The sequence below is a fragment of the Erigeron canadensis genome, chromosome 4, assembly GCF_010389155.1.
Source record: "Erigeron canadensis isolate Cc75 chromosome 4, C_canadensis_v1, whole genome shotgun sequence".
In the NCBI taxonomy this organism is placed as follows: Eukaryota; Viridiplantae; Streptophyta; class Magnoliopsida; order Asterales; family Asteraceae; genus Erigeron; species Erigeron canadensis.
This window is the reverse complement of record NC_057764.1, coordinates 43,624,477-43,647,639: the sequence shown is the minus strand read 5'-3', so window position 1 is coordinate 43,647,639 and position 23,163 is coordinate 43,624,477. Positions and strand designations below refer to the sequence as shown.

Below are 23,163 nucleotides of genomic sequence, written 5' to 3'. Positions count from 1 at the left end.
TGATCTTGTTTTTTATTTTTTAAGTCTTTGTGTGTTTTATGTTTTAAATAAATGTAATGTTTTATTTAGTTGTATTGTGTTTTTAATAAAAGTGTAAGGTTTCTTTTGAAAATATTTTCAATTGGCAAATTGACAAAAAAAAATTGGGACTATATGTAATTTGGCAAAGTTTGGCTAGTTTTGGGCAAAAAAATCTTCGAACATGTTGTGACTTGTGATTGGTTTGTTTCTTGCCAATTTTTGCCAATTAGTCACAAGTGTGGCACTACACCCTTGCCCATTATCTTGAGGTCAACACAATCCACACCTCTCTCTCTCATGATCACACACTATCAATTCTAGTTGTTTTGTCCCTTATATGAGAAAGGCTAAAGGTAGACTAAGATGGGTGTCATCGGTCGTTACTTCTTTAAAGTTCAGTAATTAGTATACTAAACTTTATAAGCTCGACTGCTCGAGTATAAGATCATAAAATGACATTATAGGTTTTATTTCATGATAGAATTTTAAGAAAGACGGTGTGCATGATGAAATAAATGTGATGGGGACAAAGGTAAAGAATTTGGGCAAACCATAAAAAAGAACTAGGGGGTAATACATGGGTTCACTTTTCTTCTTACAAAGTACAGACAAACCCTCTCACCATTATTGGGCCTGGTGGTTAATGTGTGACACCTTTAGGGAAGGACCATCTTCTATCCTGTTCTGTTCTGTTCTGCATCCCTATAGATTAACATTCTCGTCTTTGTTTTTTCCCCAAAAAATTAATACTTACTAGCAGGTGTCATTTCTTATTCAATATATATTGTGACTGTTTCGTAATTTGTTGTCGAATTAAAGCTTATACTACTCCCAGCTATGTGATTGACGTTAAACATGCTAGCTCTCGGAGTTAATCGTTTATCCTCGATCATTGCACATAATAAGTGAACGAATTTGAATACTCAAACTCGTATGAAACGACCAATATATTTTTCCGCACTTCACAAAGCTAGGGTTGTATTTTTGGGTAATATGTACAGTAAGCAATAGAAGTCAAGGCCGGGTCAAAGGTTGAAATAGGTGAAACGAGCAATATTTTTCCACCCTTCACAAGGTACATGTATTATACTCGTATTAAAAAAAAGTTGTTTAATGTGTTATATTGAAAAGTAGGCTTAAAGATGTGTTGAGATTTAATGCGTTTTTTTATATTTTGGTACTAAAAAAAGCTAGACGAATGTTTAAGATGTTATTTAGGACTTACGAAAACATCCTCTCTAGTTCATCCTCACAAATACAAAGAATGAGACTCAAACCTTACCCGAGGCACTTAATTGACAATTCATAGCCAATTTAAACTAATATATTTGTATTTTTATTTGGTTCTGTTATATTATGTAGCATTACAATGCATTTATAACTTAAATAATAATTGGGTATTCATTATTTAATTTTATGCTAGCAACCAAATACCAATGTTGGACTTGTACGTTACAATGTGGATGGAATAGTTGCTTATAATTATACAAAGATCTAAGCTTGAAAGAAGATTATTAGCAAAAAGAACAGTAAGTGAATAATAGTAATTTCAGCCGACTGCATGTTTCTGCTGTGATCTCCAAATATTTAAATGCTTGATTTTAGTCATTAGAATCTTAACCATGTTCACATATACTCAGTATCCAATGTGATATATGGACTAGCATGCTTTTTTTAAACATTGAAAATGCTAATTGGAGATTGGAATTTGGAATATAAGCATAGTATAATACTAAATTCTCCGAATCAGTGTTTAAAAAATTTGATTATTGACTTGAAATTGTCACTAGATCGGTGGGATCACTGAACCAAAACTATGGTCAAACCTTTATTGATAGTACGTATGTGTTAACCGTTGTGATAAATATAAGGGATTTATATCCCAACCAAGCTTTTTGGTATCTAGGCCATACCTACTATTTGCAGCATTGCAGCGATAGTTGCTGCAAATAGTGCGGGCCCCCTGTTTGTAATGGCAAATTTGGCAAAAAATAACGGGTCCCTTGTCAGTAATCGCTGCAAATAGTTGGATATGGACAAAAACACCACTATTTGCAGCGATAATCGCTGCAAATAGTTTGATTTAATTACCAAAAAAGTGGTGGGAATACCAGCCGCCTAAATAATATATCATATCTTGAAATTTACAAGAACAAAATACTAATGTGACATACAGTACTTAAACCGGTCATTTTAATACAAATTTGAAATGATTTTACAGGAAATTAAAAAATAAAAAATCAGTCATTCAAAAAACACAAAATAATACGTACAAATTACAAGATCGAACTTGGATTCTTGAAATGATAATGAAAAATAGTAAAGAAAAACAACTAATCTCTAACACTTTGGCGGTGACTATCATAAACTAACCATGTGAAATCCAGAAAACGCCAAAAGGTTGAAAAAATGATGCAAAGTTATTTGTCGTAGCAACTTTGCGTGGACCGGATGCCATACTTCATTAGGACTAAATGTTTAAGTATATTTAATGGATACCAGCAGCTTAATTAATCAAACTGTCAAACCAAAGTTGGTTATTTGATAATATATATATATATATATATATGTGGTATTAGAATTACATTGTTAAGATTTGTCAACGGACTATAAATCGTTTTAATTTTATCAAAGGTTTTAACGTACACTACTTTAGCTCATGCATTTTAAAGAAAGTTAGTGGTATTCACTATAAATTGTTGCACAATAAGCTCTAATGATCGAGTTGAACTCATGTCACTTTAAGATAACTTGAAGTCACATAACAGGCCTAATATGAAAGTGATTTTAACTTATATATGAATATACAAGTCATACAAATAGAAATATATAGAAAAGAAGTAACAAAAAAGTAGGGCCAAATGATAATAGCTAGCATAAAATAAATAGTGCCTTCAAGCATCTTAACTCGCTTGTAAATGAAGACATGGAAAAAACATAACACGACAAATATTTGATCATCCATTCAGAAATTGACAAATCGTTTCGGACTTCATGTAGCCGTCTAATCGGTTTTTTTATTTTTTACTGGTTAACATTTTCTCTATGCACCCCAAAATAGTTCACCATAAAATCTTGTGAGAAAACAGAACTTCAAGCAAGTACACGATTACATTTCCTTAAAAAGATCAAAACTAACATACAACTAATTAACTTTAAAACAATAATAAACTACAACGATTACATTCCAAATCGATCATTTTCATTAAAAAAGAAGTAATTAAATCTTGATGATGATCAATTAATTAGCAACTAATCGCTTACGATGAACAATGGCATTACTAGGAACAGCAAAACGAGCCGAAAAAGACCTCGACAAATCTTCAAAATCATCATTAGACATTAAACCATGATCAAAGTTTTGAGCATACTCATAAGCTTCATAACTAAACCTTGTAGTACTAGTATCTGAAAACCTGTACATGTAATTTTTCTTAACTTTTTTAAATTTTGTCAACAAAAGTCTCCAAATAATTATGCGTGCTTTCGATGACGAGACGCTTAGCGTTAGAAGCTCTTTGTAATCAGTTGCTCTACGGCTCCAGCAGCAACTCACTGTGGTTTCCATGGTGGCAAATTATTTATTTATTTTTTAGAATGAAAATGCAGAAGATTATGTAAGTGTAAAAAATGAAAATGAAAAATGCTTTAATTTGAGGTGCTTTATGAGGAAAATAAGTGGAGGGGCATGTGGGCTTTTTATAAGGAAGTTGGTGTGGGGTTCCTGTGGGTGAACTTGATCGTTATATGTCGTTTTCTATTATATACTGTATTTGTTTGTTCATATGATCTGATTAAGTGATTATATCTAGTGCAATGAGTACAGTATTCTATAATGTTTTGAGAAGGAATAAAATCTTTTAAAGGAATTGGAATTTGAAGGAATAGAATTTGACGGAATGTTTTTGATTTTTTGAAAATTCAAGTGATGGAAGGAATGAAATTCCTTCCTCCATCCTCAAGGAATGGAGATTTCATCAAATGATAGAATGTTTATATTCCTATGAAATGAGATTCCCTCTTCTTTGTGCAATCAAACGCACTAAGGAATGAAATTCAATTCCAATTCCATCAAATTCTATCAGATTCTGTGAACCAAAAGCGACCTTAAAATTTATAATTGAAAAAATGTATATATATATAATATAATATAATAAGTAATAAAAACTTAATAAGAAGGGTATCAACAAGTAAGACTTAGATCAATCAGCATTAGAGTTAGTATAAAGCCAAGGGATCATAAGTTTTAGAAATTGATATTAATTTCATTTTTTCCCCCATAAATGTATCATAAGTTTATAACTGTGCATGTTTGTTTTGTATTGTCAGTTGTATAATTTGTACATTGTGATACATTGATAAAAAAAATGATGGTATTAACATCACTTAAAATAAGGTTTGGATTCGATTTTAAAATAGTGTTTTTTCATATGAATTGTGTTTATTCTTGAATTGATAATTTGATGTTAAAATTTGATCGGATAACACGATAATACTCCATTAATCTGTCATGAATTTAAAATTTTGGTAAACAAAACTTAAAAATAAAAGAAAAGGGAGTATCAAGCATATTCTAATTTTAGTAAAATAGTTATATGATTTAATTAGTTTTCAGTTTTTTAGAATAAGTGTGTTTTTCTTTTTCAAAGTGGAATGATTATAAATGACTTACTCATTAATTTGTGATTTGATATTTGATACTATAAAAGTTATGTTGCGTGTTTAAATTTCACTCGAGAAAACTGGGATAAATAATAAATACTCCTATGTCACATTTTATAAGGGTAACGTAAATATGATTATATGGTTACTTTTGATTTTTCGTAAAATGGTAGCGTAAATATGATTCTAAATTGGCGGAAATCAAAATATGATCTTTATGCTACTTATGTTTTGTTTTCTTCATGTGATGGAAATCAACTCTTCTACAACTGTTTGCCTAAAATAAAATCTGATGCGGAAGACATCCTTAATTATTATTGTTGGGCTACTCCTAAAATTTGGTTAATTAATATAAGGGATTTACTAACTAGTGGCAAATCCCTTAATATAAACTTAGTTTTTAGTGTCATCGTTTAGATGTTCTGAAACTTTAATTAGTACTATAACAATTGACGAATTGCCCAAATGCGTGTTATAATAAAAATTAAACACAAGTCGACTAGAATAATAAAGAGAGAAATGAAACAATGGATGCAATGCAAATGAGTATGAAACGGGTAAAAACTAGTAGCTACTAAAAGTATGGGAACATACAGATATACGAATTGAAAAATGGTGTATATATTACTTTGTTTTGAATATGTATTGAAATCATTACTCAAGTTGGATGATGGAAATATGGAATATGTTGTGTACCTACTTTATAGTGTTTTTTTTAAGAAGAAAAATGTGATGTTGACTGAGATGGTAGTTTACTAATTTGAATTATACAAGTGGTATATCACTGTATCATATGGCTCGGGCACGTGATATATTCGGTGAGCAAATCTTATCAGTTATCACATGAGGTGTAAGTGACTACTCGATGTCTCGATCCACTTTTCTAACCAAAGTCAACAACTCTACTTATTTCCTCGGAAAAAAAAGTTACAAGTGTATGTTATAAATTTAAAAATAATATAATTAACTCAATGTTAAAACTCCATTTTTCTTAACTTAACCATTTATAACAAAAATATGAGTTTTAATGCACAAATTACAACTAGATAATGTTTTAGATGTATAAATCTTATTGTAGTTATATCATTTCCTTTTTTTATGGGTGACTAACAGAGACAAATTTAAAGAGATTAGTTGGTTTTGAATGAACTTATTTTTGTAATTTTTTTCTTTTTTAAATGGTGATGTAAATGTACTTGTCTACTTCTGGTCATAGTTTCTTATTATATCAGTCTTTCTTTTATTATAAAATAAACTTGCTGTTAAAAAAAATTGTATATTTGCCTCAATGTTAAAATAGAAGAATTTTGTTGGATTGTTAGTTTTTAACTAGTTGCGTACGTTTAAAATTAATTGTAATTTATCGAAGTTAATATTAAAACCATTTGGTTTGTAACATATGAAGTCCAAACTAATAATATTAATAAAGGGCATTGGTATGTTTTGACAAATTTTAAATGAGAAGTGGATCCGTAAAATATTAGTAGTAATTTCTATTACTGATATGATATGAAATTACTGTTTATGTTTGTCAAGAGAGAAACCCTAAATTCACAGCCAAAATTTTTCTATTCCAATATCTATCAGATCAACTCTAATATTTGCCGAATCAACTCCAACACATTATGGCACAATTGCACACATCAAGTACATGCTCATAACACATATATAGAAGACTTTACCCAATATTGCTAAGGGCCTATGGCTTATTCAACTTCTTCCAATAGGATTTAATATCCTTTTCACTTCTTTCATTCGATTATAGAAACTCAAAGGCACATTAATTTATTTCAAATCAACACACTTGCCAGCAACATTTATTCACTTCCTTTGTCACTATATCTAAGGTATGTGCTTATAAGGAGGGTCTTTTTGGAACTTCTTCAGTGCCACATCAACATCATATAATCCAGGACTTTTCTCAGGACACTCACTGTCTATAAGGACAGCTTTTTCAGAACTTCTTCGCCACATCATCAATTCTTGTATATTCTTTTTAATTAACAAAATATCATTCAAATATAATTAAAAAAAACACATTTTATTATTAAACAAACAAATTACATTACCTAAAATTAAAAGACAACACAAAACTAAAAAAAACATTACAATGTTTATTAAAAAAACACCATTCAAATAAAAAAAAACACATTACAACATCATTTTTCAACATTGACGGTAATTTTCCGGGCAAGGGTTCGATGCCGCTAAAGCTGTGTATAGCTTGGCATATGCGGATAAACATATGCTTGCGCATTCGAAATTTTCTTCGGAAATAATCGGCCGGAAACGTTGGTGCATCGGAAAAGTAATCATTCCATAAACGTACCGCGTATCCGGCATGATCTCGTGATAAAACCCTTCTGGGTCTAGGAACATGTGAACTAGACGCGTCATCGTTTGATTCTTCTTCGTTAAAGAGTTCAAAAACGGCGCATGCGATCTCTGGATTAAATAGCGTATTCATTTGCGTAGCGGTGTTGGTAAGGAAATTGTATTCCTCACTTGTTGATGATGAAGTAGACATAATTTAGGTGGTGTTTGAAATGAAATGTTTATGTGTTAAAATGAAATGAGAGATTTGTTTGATGAATTGTTTGTGTGTTAAAATGTGAATAAGGTTAGTGTTTAAATAGGAAATAAATAATGTTACTGTTGGAAAAGCGGCCACAATGGTCCCACAACGGACGTCTTCGAACTTCTTGGGGAAGAACTCGTGATAGGACGCAGACACCGGGACGGTCAAGGTTTATACACCGTCCGCGTCTTGGCATGTAAGGACGCTCCGCAGGACGGTGTATAAGCACCGGCCTAACACACACACCAAAGGACCACAACCTTACAATCTATAAATTTTCATAGGAAAAATATTGTAAATGTTATGGAAGATACAAAATCTGCAGTTGCAATCTTGCATCATGATTGAAGAGCTCTAAGATTTCAAAATCAATTTTAGACACCAATTAGCTATTTTACTTTTCTATCATGTCCCAACTTTGGTACATCCACTGATATAAGTTTGGTACTATTATGTCCCATTTTGGATGGGAAGGAACAAAAGTTAGCAACGAAACCAGCTCAAATACCACCAATCAGTAAAAGAATCATTCGCTTCAAGTAAATACATGTTATAAACGGTACAATTCAGTATTCACAATTTCGTAGTAAGTTACAAATATAAAAGAAAACCAATGAATGATAGTTCTTATTTATATGTCTCTGAATCGCAAGGCAGATCTAACATTGACGATAACACGTAACAGTATATAAGCCATAATGTATGATGTTATATTTACTCAGGGTTATCATATGAAGCAGCTCTGATGCAATAACCAGCTAATAACAGTTAACAGAGACGAGACACAAATTTAAAGAACATTTACTGAAAACCTTTGCATATGATATATCATACGATTCTTGGTCTCTTCAATTGTCTTTGCTGGTTCTCATCCACGATGCATCCAAGAGCCAAACCAGACAATAGGTGGGAAAAATGATATGCATTATATACTGAGACCTGAGAGATCACTGGAACAGCAAAAAAAAAGGAATTATATACAAAGAAATGAGAGATTTAATATGATAAAGTGGGAAAACAATATGAATTTACCGCAGGATAACAATCTTGCCGTTCAATTGTCTGATTGTGTATGTTCATAACGACCTCACATGATAACTTAGCCTGTTCATTAACAACAAGAAGCGGTTATAATATTATCAGCAACAAATATTTTCCAGATGAATTCAGAATGAAAGATGAGCTGAAATGCATAAATCCAGGTTCTTGGCAATATAGAAGTCATGATGTATATATAATGATCAAACTATCAAAGAGACAAAATATTAACAAAAAGAAACACATATACATCCACCTATTGATCTATGATATAAAACGCGAAACCATTCTAGTATGCAAACACATTGTGGGTTCACTATTTGATTAATTAGTTAAATGCTCTCTCATTTTGATGATACATTATAAGATGCAACGTGTGATGTAATTATCAAATACATTGCTCATGCATATCTTGCGTTCTAAAAGTTCCGCACCAAACGTCCAAGTCAAAACAACAGAAAAATCAAGAAACCAAGCGCAATCCATGGTCTTCTGTGGAGTAAGACCAGTTTAACTTTTAGAGATTTTTTTGGAAAAACGCTCCTTCAACCGACAAGACAAATACACTTGGATACTCAAGACAAGACAATTTATGGCCAAGTGGTAGGAGATTTAGAGATCATGCCATCTAGGTAATTAAGTCAATGTAAAAGTGCTGGCTAGCAAATAAACAAAGGGGAATTTTCGATTTAAGGTATAAACCAAGCTTATATTACACAAAACTTCCCGTTCTTTCTAAAACCTTAAGGATAATCAAACATTCAAACATACTTGGCTAGTCAAAACTTTCCTAGATCCAAAATTGCAAGCAATTATACTTGGAATGAAGCCAAAACGAGAACGAGACATATCTGGAACGAAACTGTCAATTTCTCCAAAAAGTGATCTTTAGCCCAAACATGTGTTGTCTGCCCAGTTACTTGTTTTCTATAGATATTTTATTTCCCACGTTGGAACCATCCGCTAGCAACTGAAATCACGTACATATTTGCAGCATTGAAAATTTAAAAGTAATCTTTAGCTCATACATTATGCTTCATATTAGTTGATGAATACATGGTTGCTAGCAAGAGTGGATTTGCAGTATGGTTATGTTATAAACATACTTTCATAAAGTTTATCCAGAGAGCATTGTTGTTCTTAATAGTTGTGTTATGAAATGTCCAGCTATCTTATTAGGGTCAGAAAAGAAGAGTTATGGTAATTGGAATTATTACCGGGTTCAGAAAAGAGATTACTGATATCTCTGATAAAGCTTGGTGGATTAAGGTGGATTCGTCAACATCCTACCCTGACCACTATACATTAGGGTGTTTTTGTGATGATATCTACTTTATCTCCGACATTAAACACTTCAAACTAATATCTTGTTCACATTATATTATATATATACTAAAAATTTATGCAAAAGTACAAATTACTAATGCATAAATGTACAAGTCAATTATGCATACTATTCTTTCAATAGTATTCTTTTAACCCCATAATTTCTATCTTTTTACTTTTATCCCTATCAAAGTTTTTATTTCACTTTTACACCAAACTTTTTTCATGTTATCACCACATAGCTTTTACACATTTACGGTTTCACCCCTGAGAATTTTTCTTTGATTATTTTTTTGTTATATGTAATTTTCATCATTGTTTTATTTTACGTTCGTGTAACATATATAACAAGACGCTATATTACATCACCGTCTTCGACATGTCATAAATTACTTTAATATATACTATTCGTCCACGGCACATCCCGAACCAATAACCGGATTTTGTCACATCGCATTATGTTCGGGTTTTCAAGCACGGGTTACTTATTGGTTTTTTTGACTTTTTTTTTCCTTTTGGGTTTCCAACAAATAAATTGAACTTTTTTCATGGTTACATCCCATACCATTATGTATCACTATTTAATTTTTATCAAACTTTTCATCCTTGGAATTTTTTCTAATATACTGTAAACTTTCATTTATTTTTTTTTCAGCATTTTTGATTTATTGTACATATAAAATATATGTATTCATTTTCTATAAACTTTTGAAATCATTTGTGGTATTAACTTTAGATAAATATCTCTTTTACATGCCAATGTTTTTACTTAATATCATGGTTGTAAATCTCGGTTATCTCAGCCGATATATCCCCGATATATCGCTTATCGGTGGTCGACCGAGATGATATATTTCCAATATATCCCCGGTAAATCCCGCAACATCATCAATAAGAAAACTTAATCATAACTGTTAACATAGAACGAATCTAATGTGGTTTTGCTCTTAATCAAATATCCTTCTCAAACAAACCTATTAATGACATAATTATTTTTATTGCATTTGTTTCAACACGACAGTCGAAACCCCGCAACGCGCGGTCAAAATTTACTAGTATATTCTGAAAATCCATTCCATCCAACTCCCACTCTAATTAATTTCACAAGGACACATAAGTTTATGACCCTAATTTTTAGCTGTATCAGGAAAGTCACAGACCACCTATAATTCTTTAAAATAAGCAGAGAAATCCAGAGCAATGCACAAGCTGGTGTATCAGGAAAGACACAGACTGCTGCTTATCCTTTTCAGGTAGCCAAAATTTCCCGCTGTTCGGACATAATGTAAACAGGAATGAGAATGTAATAAGAAATTCCAAATGTTTAACCAGGAAGTCCTACTGATACATATATCCAGATGGAATAATAAGTACCCTAAAAATTCTACCACGTAACTTCTCAACTGCTATTCTTAAATGTCTAAAAATTTATGCTTACAGAATACTTTTATGACCCAAGAATGAAAATGTGATAATAAAGAATGCCAATTTATAAGTGATTTTTACGAGGCATGTCCCGCTAGACCAAGAGGACATGCTGAGGCCCAGGTGGGAGTCCCGCCATCAGGCGTAATTATTCTTTTACATTTAAAAACTTAATGCAGGTACCACCCTCCTTCCGTAATTTACAAAGAAACTCCCTTTAAAAGAACATGTCTGTATGTTCATGAGTCTAACCTCTAGCTAAATTAGGAGACATATAAGCAGACTTGCCAGGTGAAACAAGCAATAGATAGTGAAAGGGAGTATGTTCTCTTCACAGGCTTCTTAGCATGACACTACACAAGTAATAATTACAACAATGCTCTCCAGATAGTGCAATGAAGTATGTTCTCTCCAAGGACATAAACTACATCTTGATCTATTTTTAAAAGTTAAAAGCATTTAGTGTGCAAACAAAGGTAAACTAAAAGCTACTTAATCATTTCACAGGGATACATAATGATATGAGTATATGACCCTTGTTTTAACTAGGTTGGAAATGCTGAAGACTTCAAAATGCTACAAGAAACCAACTGATATTAATATTCATGTGGCGACATAGATTTCTAGTTCAAAACCTCAAAACTTGAGACAGATGTCAAGCAAGCAGGGTAATAGGAACCAAATAAAAGCATAAGCAGGTAACCAGAGTACAGATCCTTTTCTTGTAACCTTAATATACATAAAGTATCAAATATCAATGTGAATCCATCCTAGAAACAGACTTATGAAAACAAAACAGTGTTCTTCTCAGTTCAGGTGCTGCAAACCCAATTTCCAAAATCAACTTAAAAGGTCATGTACCGCAACGCATGGATACTGCTAAATAAGTAGATAAGCATTTTTCATAAGGAATCCCAAAAGTTGTGTAATGTTTCACAATAATAGCAAGTCCATTGGCTAGCGACTAGTGTAAACAAAACAGTGTTCTTATCAGTCCGCTAATAACCAAATCCCAGAAATTTAATCTTGAAGTCGAAGGCATTATGTTAATACTGTCATACTGCGGTATACATCCATGTTCCATAAGGAATATATGTTATAACCCGCGCTTTATTTTATCTACTAGATGGGTTTCCAAGTGCTACTTTTAAGTTTGTTGAATTCATGTTTTAATAAAGATTTACCTACAAAGACCGCAAAGGCCCCAAAAAAGTCATTAGTAACAAAGAAACTCATTTGAACAGACGCTGTCCATCCTTATGCATAAGCGCCAAATGAATTAGGTGAAACATCAGGCACCCAATAAATGCAAGTGTTAATATTCAAAGTACAAACCGCTCTCAAGTAACACAAATATACATCAAAAGTTAGAGACCATTGCAAATCCATCTAAGCTAGAAACAGAAATAATAGTGATCTAATTAGTTGGCTGACAACCAAATTCCTGATTTCAAATCAAGAAGTCCCAAGTTATAAACCCACATGGCATTAATAATCTAAACTGAGACAATATGAGTGAATTTGCAGTCATAAAAGCTGCAAACTTGAGAAGACAAGGCGTAAATTTTGATCATTTTCTAGGAAAATAAAAAAGAACTCAAGTGAGCTGAACTTAATCCGTTTTAGCGAATAACCTCCAACTAATAATAGCTTGCAACTCACAATCAATAATAATCACATCACACATTCACACACACATATAAATAATAAAATAAATGTAGAGATATATAAAAAAAAAATGTACCTGAATGGGCAGATTAAAAAAGAGAACACCGAGATTGCCACGAATCTCGGAAGTGGTAACAAACGGGATTTCACCTTTAATCAAATCCTCAATCAAATAAAAAGCCTCACTAACAACTTCAGATCCATTCAAAACCAGCGTGGCATCGATATATGACGTACCAAACGCTTTAACCTTGCCACCATCTGACGTCACAAACCCTAACTCTTCGCCTCTATATTCAACACATACATTTAACGACTTGTAATCCAAAGAATACACGTCAGGGTTACGTATCTGTATTTTGACACCTAACTGGATGTCGATTTCCGATAGCTTGTGGATTTTGAACTTGTCGAGACGGAGGTTTACGACTTTTAGGTGTGGATCAGATGGGTAGAGAAAGTAAATTGTGGCGGCTAAGATGAGGATTGTGGCGGCGTAGGCGAAGTAGCGACGGCGGTTGGATGGTCTGTACAATGGTAAAAGGAGGTAGAATTGTGGTGGCGGTGGAGTGTTGTTGGGTGCGAGAGCTGAGTATGGTGTCTCGGATTTCCCGGGAGACATTTTTCTTCAGATCAAAAATTGGTACTCTTGTTTATTTGGTGTTCTTTTTTTTTCTCTAATTTATACGAGTAGTTTTTATTCGGGGGGAAAGGTATTTGACGTGTACGTTTAACAAAAGAAATTAAATTTTGATAGATCCAGGACTGTTATTTTTCTTCTAATTTATCTGCGACGGCGTGGTGACAGGAGCGGTGATTGGTAGTGGACTCGTGGTGGTAGCGGTAATTATTTTTCTGAGAAAGAGTATTGAAAATTGTTCGGAGAGAGAGTGTTATAATTTTTATAAAGTAATAAAGATGTTTTCACTAGTCTTATTTGTCCGTTAGTAACATATGGACCGGTTGTAATCGAGTTACGAAAGTCAATCGAACCTTTTATGAATCAAACTCATACAATCTCAACCAAAATCTGCTTATTAGTCTCAGATCATGTCACGTGTCGTGTCATAAATCATCACAGGTTACTATTTCAATCAAGGTTCTCGACATTCTCGAAGTCTCGCCTCATATGTTAGATCAAAGTGACCAAATATTACGAAAATTAATTATTAAAAAAAAAACACATTCATCCACCTATTGATCTATGCTATAAAATGCAAAACCATCCTAGTATGCAAACATGGCGTAGTTGAACTACTTGATTAATTAGTTGAATGCACTCCTTGATTTTCAATTTTTCATGATACATTATATAACGTCAACTTGTGATTATATTGCACACACAAAGACATCTATGTTCAAGTGTGGGATATTAATCGAACACGCCAGCAAGGTAGTAAGTAAGGTGAAAACGCACAATGGATAGCCAATAAACAAAGCGGATTTGGACAAGGATCCTCTAAAGTTGCTACAATTTCATAGGTAAAGTTGGAGGATTTTCAACCTTTAGATTAAAATCACAGGTCATGATTCAAATTTGATTTTTGAATCTTGACCTTTGATTTTAGTCTAAAGGTCATAGATTGTCCAACTTTACCTATAAAGTTGTAACAACTTTAGAGAATAACAAAATCTTCCATAAATCCAAAATTGCAAAGAAGAAACCAAAATAAAAATGAGACATGTATTGAATGGAACTATTGAATGGAACAAGTGGTGTGGGATCAAACCACCTCTAATTTGGAAACAGAGGTCCAAGTTTCGATCCTCACTCTTTGCAAAGTGGATGGATATCCATCTGTGAGCAACTTCTCTACCTCCTGGTAAAGGTATCGTAGTTTATATCCCACATTCTCTATAACTCGTGAAAGATGGGATTGTGTACGATTGTTACTTAGACATGAACAGACCCTCTCATTTTCTTCAAACATAGGTGCCAAGCATTAGCCCTACCATCTGTTGTATGCCATGTTACTTATTTTCTATAGATAAATCATCCCACATTGGAAACCATCTGCTAGCAACTGAAATCAAGTACACATTTTCAGGCATTCAAAGAGATTGTTGGCCCTTAATTATTCCCCATATTAGATGAAAAGGCGTAGTAATGGATTTGTAGTGAGGTTTTCATTGTAAACAAAGTGTGATAGAATTTATCTGGATAAAATTGTTGTTCTTATTAGTTGTGTTAGGATATGTGTAGCTAATTGTGTATCAAATGAAGAGAGTTAAGGTAATTGAATCCACTATATGCATTGTGGTGTTCATCGATTATACCTTTCTTACTCTATATGTTATACTTCAAACAATGAAAGTTTGATGATCATTTACCTAGACACATAACTTCATGACCCTTTCGCTTCAACTGTATCAGAAAAGACAAAGCCTAATACCTGATGTTATAACAATCAGTAACAAAACCAAAAAAATGCACAAGCTGATGTGCAGCATGTACAGATCCTTTTCAGATGGCCATGATTTTCCTGTGTAACGTAAGATAGTGTTCTTATGGGTTGGCTGACATTTGATAGCCAAATTCCAATATTTAACCAGGAAGTCGTATTGAGGCACATATCCAGATGGATTAATCTAATATTTAGCAGATAAATTTCAACGGCTACTCCAAAATAGTTAAGCTCATGCCCAGAACACGCTTTTGTTACTCAAGAATTAAAAAGTGATAAAAAGAAATGCAAACTTTTAAAGAATCTTTGGTGGGGAATGTCCCGTTATACCGAGATAATGAAAGGGAGTATGGTTTTTCAGCAGGGTTCTTTCCAAGACACAACACAAGTATGAATGATCAAACTGACAAATTTCTTCCAAATACATGAACTACATCCTTGTCTATGATTAAAAGTTAGAGCCATTTTAGTGTGCAAAGTGCAAACAAAGAAAAACTAAAAGCTAATTTGACCATAAGGTAACTTTATGACCTTTGTTTTAACTAGCTTCGAAAAGATGAGCCGTACTAATACACTGTGTGGGACAGAGGAAGGGGCCTTATCCATCCCTACGAGTCAAGACTTTAAGATTCTAGGAAAAATCAACCGATATCAACACGCATTAGGCCACCTAGACCTCTATTATTAGGGACATATATCAAGCAAGCAGGGTAAGAGGAATTAAATGCATAGATTGGTTAGCAAAGTACATATCCTTTTAGAGTAACCTTAATATACATTAAAAATTATAGATCATTGCAAATTAATTTTGGCTAGAGACTAATGTACACAATACAGTGTTCTTATCAGTTCAGCTTCAGCATGCTAAGAACCAAAATCCCATAATCATATTAGAAAGTCGAGTACTGTTATGCCTGGACACTGCTAAATAGGTAGATAAGGAATTTGAAATCAAAAATCCCATACATTATGTAAAGCTTAACGATCAAATCCACATTGGCTAGCCAATAGTGTAAACAAAACAGTCTTCTTGTCAGTCTCCTAGTAATCAAATCTGGATATTTAATCATGAAGTCCAAGGCAGTAGGCTAGATACTGTCATACTGAGGCATACATCCATATTCAATAGAAAATAAATATTAAAACTCTCGCGCTTGATATAATACTATATGGGTTACCGACTGCTACTTTTAATTCTTACTTCAAACTGAGTGAAGTTGCACCTACAAAGAAACTCATTTGAACACAAGACGTCCATCTTTTATCATATCGCCAATTGAATTGGGTTAAAGATAACAGGAACCAAATCAATACACAAGGTGGTATTCAAAGTACAGATGGTTTTCAAGTAACCTGAATATATACTACATACTAACTATGAACCATTGCAAATCGATCTAAGCCAGAGACTAACACAAAAAAGTGATTTAATTAGTTTAGCTAACCACCAAATTCCTGATATCAAATCAAAGAAGACCTGAGTTATAAATCCACATGATATTAATAGTTTAATACTTTAAATTGACTAAGAGTAAATTTGCAATCATAAACTGCAAACTTGAGACAACAAGTCATTAAATATTGATCATTTTCAACATAAAAGAAGTCAACTGAGCTGATGTTAGTCCGTCTTAAAGAACAACCTCCAACTGCAAGTGAAGTTAAAACACCGGATTCGTTCAAATAATATATTCTACTCAAAACTCTATTAACTATAAAGTAGCCTAAAAAGGAGTCTTAGAGATTCAATCTAAACGCAGATACACATCTCTTTTGGTCCTTTACTTTGCAATAAATAAGACGCATAAACTAACAATCAGGGCAGATTTTTTCTTTTTTGAACAGGTATTTCCACACCACATTATTATTCACACACTTTGTAAGTTGTACCTAACTTGGTTTCACAAGGCATTAGGCGCTCCTACGCAACGGGCACTTGGAAAACACTGCACATGCACGAGACCCTTGTATTTTTTTACAAGATATTATAAGCTTAATCACATCTTAACATTTTCTACCACTTAGGCATGCCTTTAAGCCACTTACCTAAAGTAGGCCCGGTCATTTTAAAGATTGTCTAGAAATACCCAGTTACAAAGTGCACTTTCTTAAACCAAGGTCCCTAATGGGAGTCTGACCCACAACCTTTAGGTTGTCGGGCCACCACAATACAAAATCTCTAACTCATTGACCATTGTTATCGTATCTATGTGTTGTCATGTGACATCATAAAAGCAAGAAACTTGAAATCCAATAGTTTGCTATATCAAGATACAAAAGATTCAACTGAATTCAACTTGTCCGCCTCTAAGCTAACTTCGAAAATCAAGTAAAATTTTGCTACCCGTAAAAATTTCTAAATTCTACAATAACTTTTACAGACATACGGAATCACCAAAACTAGCACACTCAATTCACTCAGTTAACAAGTTAGTCATGGATTATGAAAACAGTTATAGATAGATAGATATATAGATACATCTATATATATATAGATATACCTGATGACAACATGTAACAAAAGGAATTTCACCAATAATCAAATCTGCAATCAGATAAAAACTTCCCTAACAACTTCAGAGCCATTCAACACAAAAATGGCATTGATAAACACCTTCCCACCATCTGGCATCATAAGCCCTAACTGTTGACCTCTATATTAAACAGATACATTTAATGACTTATAGTTCAAAGAAATACACATCAGGACTACGTATCTTTATTTACAATACAAATTCAAACAAAAAAGCACAATACCACCATTCAATTCCAAATTGCTAAGTCACAACAAAGCTCAATATCTTTGTTTATATCATAAAAACCAGTGCCAGTTTGTTTACTGATAAGAAGAGGTTGTAAAGGCATGTTTTTTATTTATGAAAATAGATATTACTTTCAAAAATCGAAATCATTGCCTGTTAATCTCAAGTAATTATCTGCAAGAAAATGATTAAAGCTGAAAATACTTTAAACAGAAATGTTACAAAATCATTATCAGATTTGTCACATTCTAAGTCATCCAAACACCATCCTCCCCACAAATATTGCTTCTTAGACAGAAAGAGTACCAAAAATGAAATCTCATTTAGTAAGCAACTTTAAACAGCATAAAATTTTCATCATACTTAGTTATACAAATCAATTTAAACCTTTTCCCAAAACGTACTAGCAAATTATATAGACAAGAAGTTTACAGCTTTACATTATCATACCTCATGGCAAACTTGTGTTTGCATATTGTGGCTTGGTGTGAGACTTTAAGCTTTTATACATAAGTGAACAAGCACGAGAAAATTCTGACATCGCCCTGAAAACCTCAGGCAAACCCGTCTTCAAATTCATCAGAGACTTATCCCTCACCTGAATACACTGCCTCTGGTACCCTTCTTCCTCTTCCTCTAATCTCTTCTTCAATAACTCAACTGTAATCTGTTGCTCGGCAATCACATCTTTATCATTGTCCATCTCATCACCCATTCTTTTCTGCATATACTTATTGTACCACTCTTCAAATTTCCGGGTTTTTCGGGCTAATTCCCTTCTTGTTTCTTCACACCTCTCTTTCATCTTCATTTCATCCGTTTGGTACTGAAATATTGTGTCCATAACAGCTGCAAAGTTATGGATGGCGGTTCTTGCACCTTCTTCTGGAAGCTTCTCGAGAAAATCATGCCATGTTTTTAAAAGGATTAGGATCGGGGGGTTTTGAGGTCTTTGAGGAGAAGAGACTTTCTCTCTAAGGTTATTGTCTATGGGAATAAGGTTGAGCTTTAGCCAATCTTTGAGGGATTTTATGTATTCTTTTTGATGTAACATGAGTTTTTCAAACTGGGAATGCCACATTTGGACATGGACATGCAGTTGGCGTGTGTTGTTGTAATGATGCTCACTCGTTTCTTTTGGTGAATGGGAGATGTCGAGCGATCTTAATGCTTGCACAATTTTTGATTGGTTGTCGTGATGAACTTTCATGGTTTCCCACATTATAGCCATTCTGCAAGCAAGTATTCATAGCACATGAAAAAGGATTCAAAAACCCATTTCTGAAGTAAAATTATGCAAATTTTGAACTTACCCGTCGACAAGTTGAACAAGTTTTGGGTACAATTGCTCATCACGAAGCCGGTTGATTTCAGAAACGGTTGAATCCATTGATTGCATGTCAACTATGTACCTTGTGTGCAGGTGACTAACTGATGCTTTTGTCCTCTCAAGATGATCGGTGCTGGCACCACGTTTTTTAAGTTTATTTAATGAAGCAATCTTTTTTTGGTACTCAAGTTTCATCAATTCACCAGCCTGTTGACGATCAATCAATATGCTAATCAACGACACTTAAAATAGAGAGATCATATGAATATAAAGGAAAATCACAAACCAAAATACGCAGGTAACAATTGATAGTTTGGGGTCAGGTTAAAAAGCCAAATCATTTTTGTCCAAAATATTTAAAATTTTAGGCGCCTTTCAACCCATTTTCATTGCAGCTACTTTTTTTGACTGAGTCAGATCGTTGAAGATAAAAACATGGCCTTAATCGACAAATCTAATACTAAACGCGTCAATGGCACCTCCTAAAAACACAATAAAAGAATCCTAAATCCAATATCTGACATAAAGTCATTACTAAATACAATTTAATAGAACGAACTCTAAAACGTCATAACATACATTAAGTTATAACTTATCCGGGCAACTTGATATCCATCTTTAAGATTACGAAAATAATCAAGATAGCCTCTGAGCTGAATAATCAAGTTATAACCTATGCATCAATTAAATATCAACCACCCAAAATGCCAATGCAAATTCACTTATATCATTAGTACATTGATAAACACTCTCTGGCACAAAGATCACAAACATAATAGTCAAGTTATTTAAGTGCAGAATACCTTCACTTCATCATATAGCTTCTTCTCCCATGCAAGCATCTTGTCCAACACTGTGGCATGTGTTTCATTCTCTTCAGAATCAAAGTCATCCTTCCTATCATCGGCATCTGGCATTCCTTTAAACGACCTATTCCAGGTAATAACACGCATGACTCTTGCAGAATGATCTATATGGCCTAAAAACCAAACATTACAATATCAGCCAATGAAAGGAAATCAACACTTGAGAAACCACATATATGTAATGCCACCAAGTTCATAATCAAATTGTTACACCATGGTTCTCGTTTTCATCAACTATTAACGGCCTATGTGGCCTGCATTTAAATGTAGCTTTTGAAATCAACTCATGTTGACCTGAAGAATCTAAAACTAATCAAGTTACATAAGATTTCAATAATCAGATTATTCAGGTAAGTTCATACTTGTTTCTCCAAATCTAAATATTATGATCCTATAAACAATCATCAAACTATATATGAATAACTAACTAAAAACTGACTATATTGACTTGAAGTTGCAATGATTATTTCAAACATACATCCAAACGTTCTCACATATGCATTAGTACAGTATTTGGTAACACAAAATTTTGAGGCCTGCAATTGAAGTTAAAGTAGCACATTGGATCTTTTTGTAGTATTCCTAACTTACCTTTGCTTACTTACAAATCTATCAAAATATATGATCAATTCCAATTCAAAACCACACATTTACTAGCTACAAGTTTCTAATAAGTGATCAAAAACTATGAATCAAAGCTAACAGCACGAATCACATAAATATACCTCGATTATCGGCAAAATTGGAGTGATAATGCAACCTATTAGCCTCAAGCATCTTCGAAACCTCATTAGCACTCTCTGATGCTTTCAAAAAACAATCATCAAGCTCAGTAAATATCTGCAACAAGTCTAGTTTCACTCTCCTGTTCTCGGTGGGCACCGTCACAGGCACTTCAACCCTCACTTTCTTCACAACTTTCGGCGGTGACGGTGGCGGCACCACCACTTCCTCCACCACATCCTCAACTTCATTCTCATCACCACCATTATCCACGTCATCATCCACATCATCATCCAAATCATGATGATTCATTTCCCTCCGGTTTTTCTCCTCACCCACCACTTCTCGATCAAATGGAGTATCACTTTCGTGATCGATTTCTGTCAAACTCGGTCCAGTCATATTCTCCATAGCTGGAAAAAAGTAGTCCCAAGACGACATCCCGTGCGGCGGCGGTGGCGGTGGCGCGGCACGGTTGAGCGGCTTCTCCGGTCGTGGCGCCGCCGGCATCGGCGGCGACGGTGGCGGTGGCATATCCTGCTTTTCAGCCTCGCGCTTCGAACCACTTCTAATTCCGGCACCACCACCGCCGCTGCGGGAGCTTCGACTCCGATGCTTCAAACTCCGATCATCAACCTCCTCATCATCTTCATCTATCCCTTCCATGATCGGATCCGGGTGATGATGAGCCGGTTCAGTAACCGTAAACTCCGGCATAGTAGCAGCTCGTTGGAGAGGCGGTGGAGGCGGCGGAGGAATATCCTCATACGGCGGTTGCGGCGGTGCCGGTGGTAGCATCGTCTTAGAAGTCGAAACCGCGTCGGGCTGACGGTGATGGTCAGGAAACTCAACTTCACCTTGAGCATAATCACTTAACGCTGCACCGGTGTTCTTCAACGCGGCGGCATAAGAAAAGTGCGCGGCGGCGAAAGCGTTCCGTGCTGAAACGGATTGCTTCATAACTGATTTCCTTTCCTTACATCTGTTGACAATTTCTTCATTCTCAATTTTCGATTGCGTACACCCCATCGATATCTGTATCTATTTCTATATCTATATATGTATTGTGATTGAAATTGAAATACTAATTTTTACCAAAAAAAAAAAAATTTTGATGGTAAAGGTGAGAGTTGGGAGATTACTGGAATGAAGGAATAAATGCTAGCCAGCAGCGCAAACATTCATGAGGAATGTCAGAAACGGCGTCGTATTACACAGACCGACAAAACCCACTGTAAAGTGGAAACTTCTTGTACAGGAGAAAAAACGTCAAAAGGTTGCTGCGTATTTTAGTTTTTCGTCCTAAATGTTTTATATCTTGTCATTCCTCCACCACAACTTTTTCTTTATAGCTTTTCCTTTTATCTATTTTTTTTATCAAGTAATTTTAAGTAATCATTAAAAAAAAAAAAAGCATTACTTGATTAATACGGTATTGTGTTTATCACTTAAGAGTATCTATACATAAACACGTAGATAGTGTTGTATATCTTTTGTAGGTTAAAGATCTCGCTAGTAAAAACCATGTGTTTGAGTTGTTTGTATATAGAACAGCCTTGATACTTCTAAATAGTTTAATAGCAATTGTAATTTGCCATTGTAAGTTAATTATTATAAGATATCCGTGGACAAACTTAACTTTGCATATACTATACGTATTTTACATTTGACTTATTTTTATATAACTGTTTCCGTTGAAATAAACGTAGTTATTGAATTTACTCATGTTAATTTGAAGTGGTATATGTTTTTACGTTATTTTATTGTTTTAGTTTGTAGGGTGATGTGTTAGATAATAATGTGGATGAATGTCAATGTGATTGCTCGATTTCATGGTAACGAACTAAAGATCCTGCAATACACTTCAAGCACTTTACACGGCTAGAAAAACATGTCAATCTATGGAGGTTAAGGTTCATAAGAATAACAAATTTGTTGGAAAGGCCATGAACTTCTTAATGGAAGCCAATCAAAATGTTACAATTAATGATTTATATAAGTGGGATAATTATCCATTCTCGTCATCTCGTGTATATATCATAGTCTAATAAAAAATTTATATAAATATTGGTTTCTTAATTATTTGTCCTTATACATTGACAAGGTGTTCGAATAATTTGTTGTAGAACAATCCAAATGTGGTAATGTATTTGTCTAATGTATGAGTCAATAGGAAAATAGGATATGATTTGAGTACCTGATATTCATATTAAATTAATTTGAAAGATGACAAGAGGCAAAAATACAACAATAAAAACAAGAGTTAATTTCAAAAATTGTCCTTTGTGGTTTTACCAAAAAATCATGTTTCATCTTTTAAACTTTAAAATGACACTGATGGTCCTTTATACGTGGATAA

At 33.8% G+C, this 23,163-nt stretch overlaps 2 protein-coding genes across 3 annotated transcripts; both read right to left on the bottom strand.

The window, feature by feature from the left end:
* Positions 1–7,779: 7,779 nt before the first annotated feature.
* Positions 7,780–13,390, bottom strand: LOC122596732. 2 transcript variants are annotated; one of them, XM_043769357.1, is made up of 3 exons: positions 12,795–13,390; positions 8,294–8,365; positions 7,780–8,211 (listed from the first exon to the last, which is right to left on the bottom strand). In XM_043769357.1, the coding sequence occupies exons 1-3, from the start codon at positions 13,338–13,340 to the stop codon at positions 8,209–8,211; spliced, it is 621 nt and encodes a 206-aa protein (XP_043625292.1). In that variant the 5' UTR covers positions 13,341–13,390; the 3' UTR covers positions 7,780–8,208. The 2 variants fall into 2 exon arrangements, with proteins under 2 accessions (XP_043625292.1, XP_043625293.1); XM_043769358.1 differs by lacking the exons at positions 7,780–8,211; positions 8,294–8,365 and adding an exon at positions 10,588–10,895.
* Positions 13,391–18,188: 4,798 nt separating this feature from the next.
* Positions 18,189–22,022, bottom strand: LOC122596144 (protein ROLLING AND ERECT LEAF 2-like). Its single transcript, XM_043768674.1, has 4 exons — positions 20,807–22,022; positions 20,019–20,194; positions 19,199–19,422; positions 18,189–19,117 (listed from the first exon to the last, which is right to left on the bottom strand). The coding sequence occupies exons 1-4, from the start codon at positions 21,831–21,833 to the stop codon at positions 18,337–18,339; spliced, it is 2,208 nt and encodes a 735-aa protein (XP_043624609.1). The 5' UTR covers positions 21,834–22,022; the 3' UTR covers positions 18,189–18,336.
* Positions 22,023–23,163: the final 1,141 nt, after the last annotated feature.

Excerpts from the sequence above, each read along its gene's own strand:
- LOC122596732 (XM_043769357.1), bottom strand. The coding sequence starts at position 13,340 with ATGTCTCCCGGGAAATCCGAGACACCATACTCAGCTCTCGCACCCAAC. Across the intron at positions 8,366-12,794 it reads TTTTTAATCTGCCCATTCAG|GCTAAGTTATCATGTGAGGT; the intron begins GTACATTTTTTT and ends GTTAATGAACAG.
- LOC122596144 (XM_043768674.1), bottom strand. The coding sequence starts at position 21,833 with ATGGGGTGTACGCAATCGAAAATTGAGAATGAAGAAATTGTCAACAGA. Across the intron at positions 19,423-20,018 it reads AGCTATATGATGAAGTGAAG|GCTGGTGAATTGATGAAACT; the intron begins GTATTCTGCACT and ends GATCGTCAACAG. Across the intron at positions 19,118-19,198 it reads CTTGTTCAACTTGTCGACGG|AATGGCTATAATGTGGGAAA; the intron begins GTAAGTTCAAAA and ends ACTTGCTTGCAG.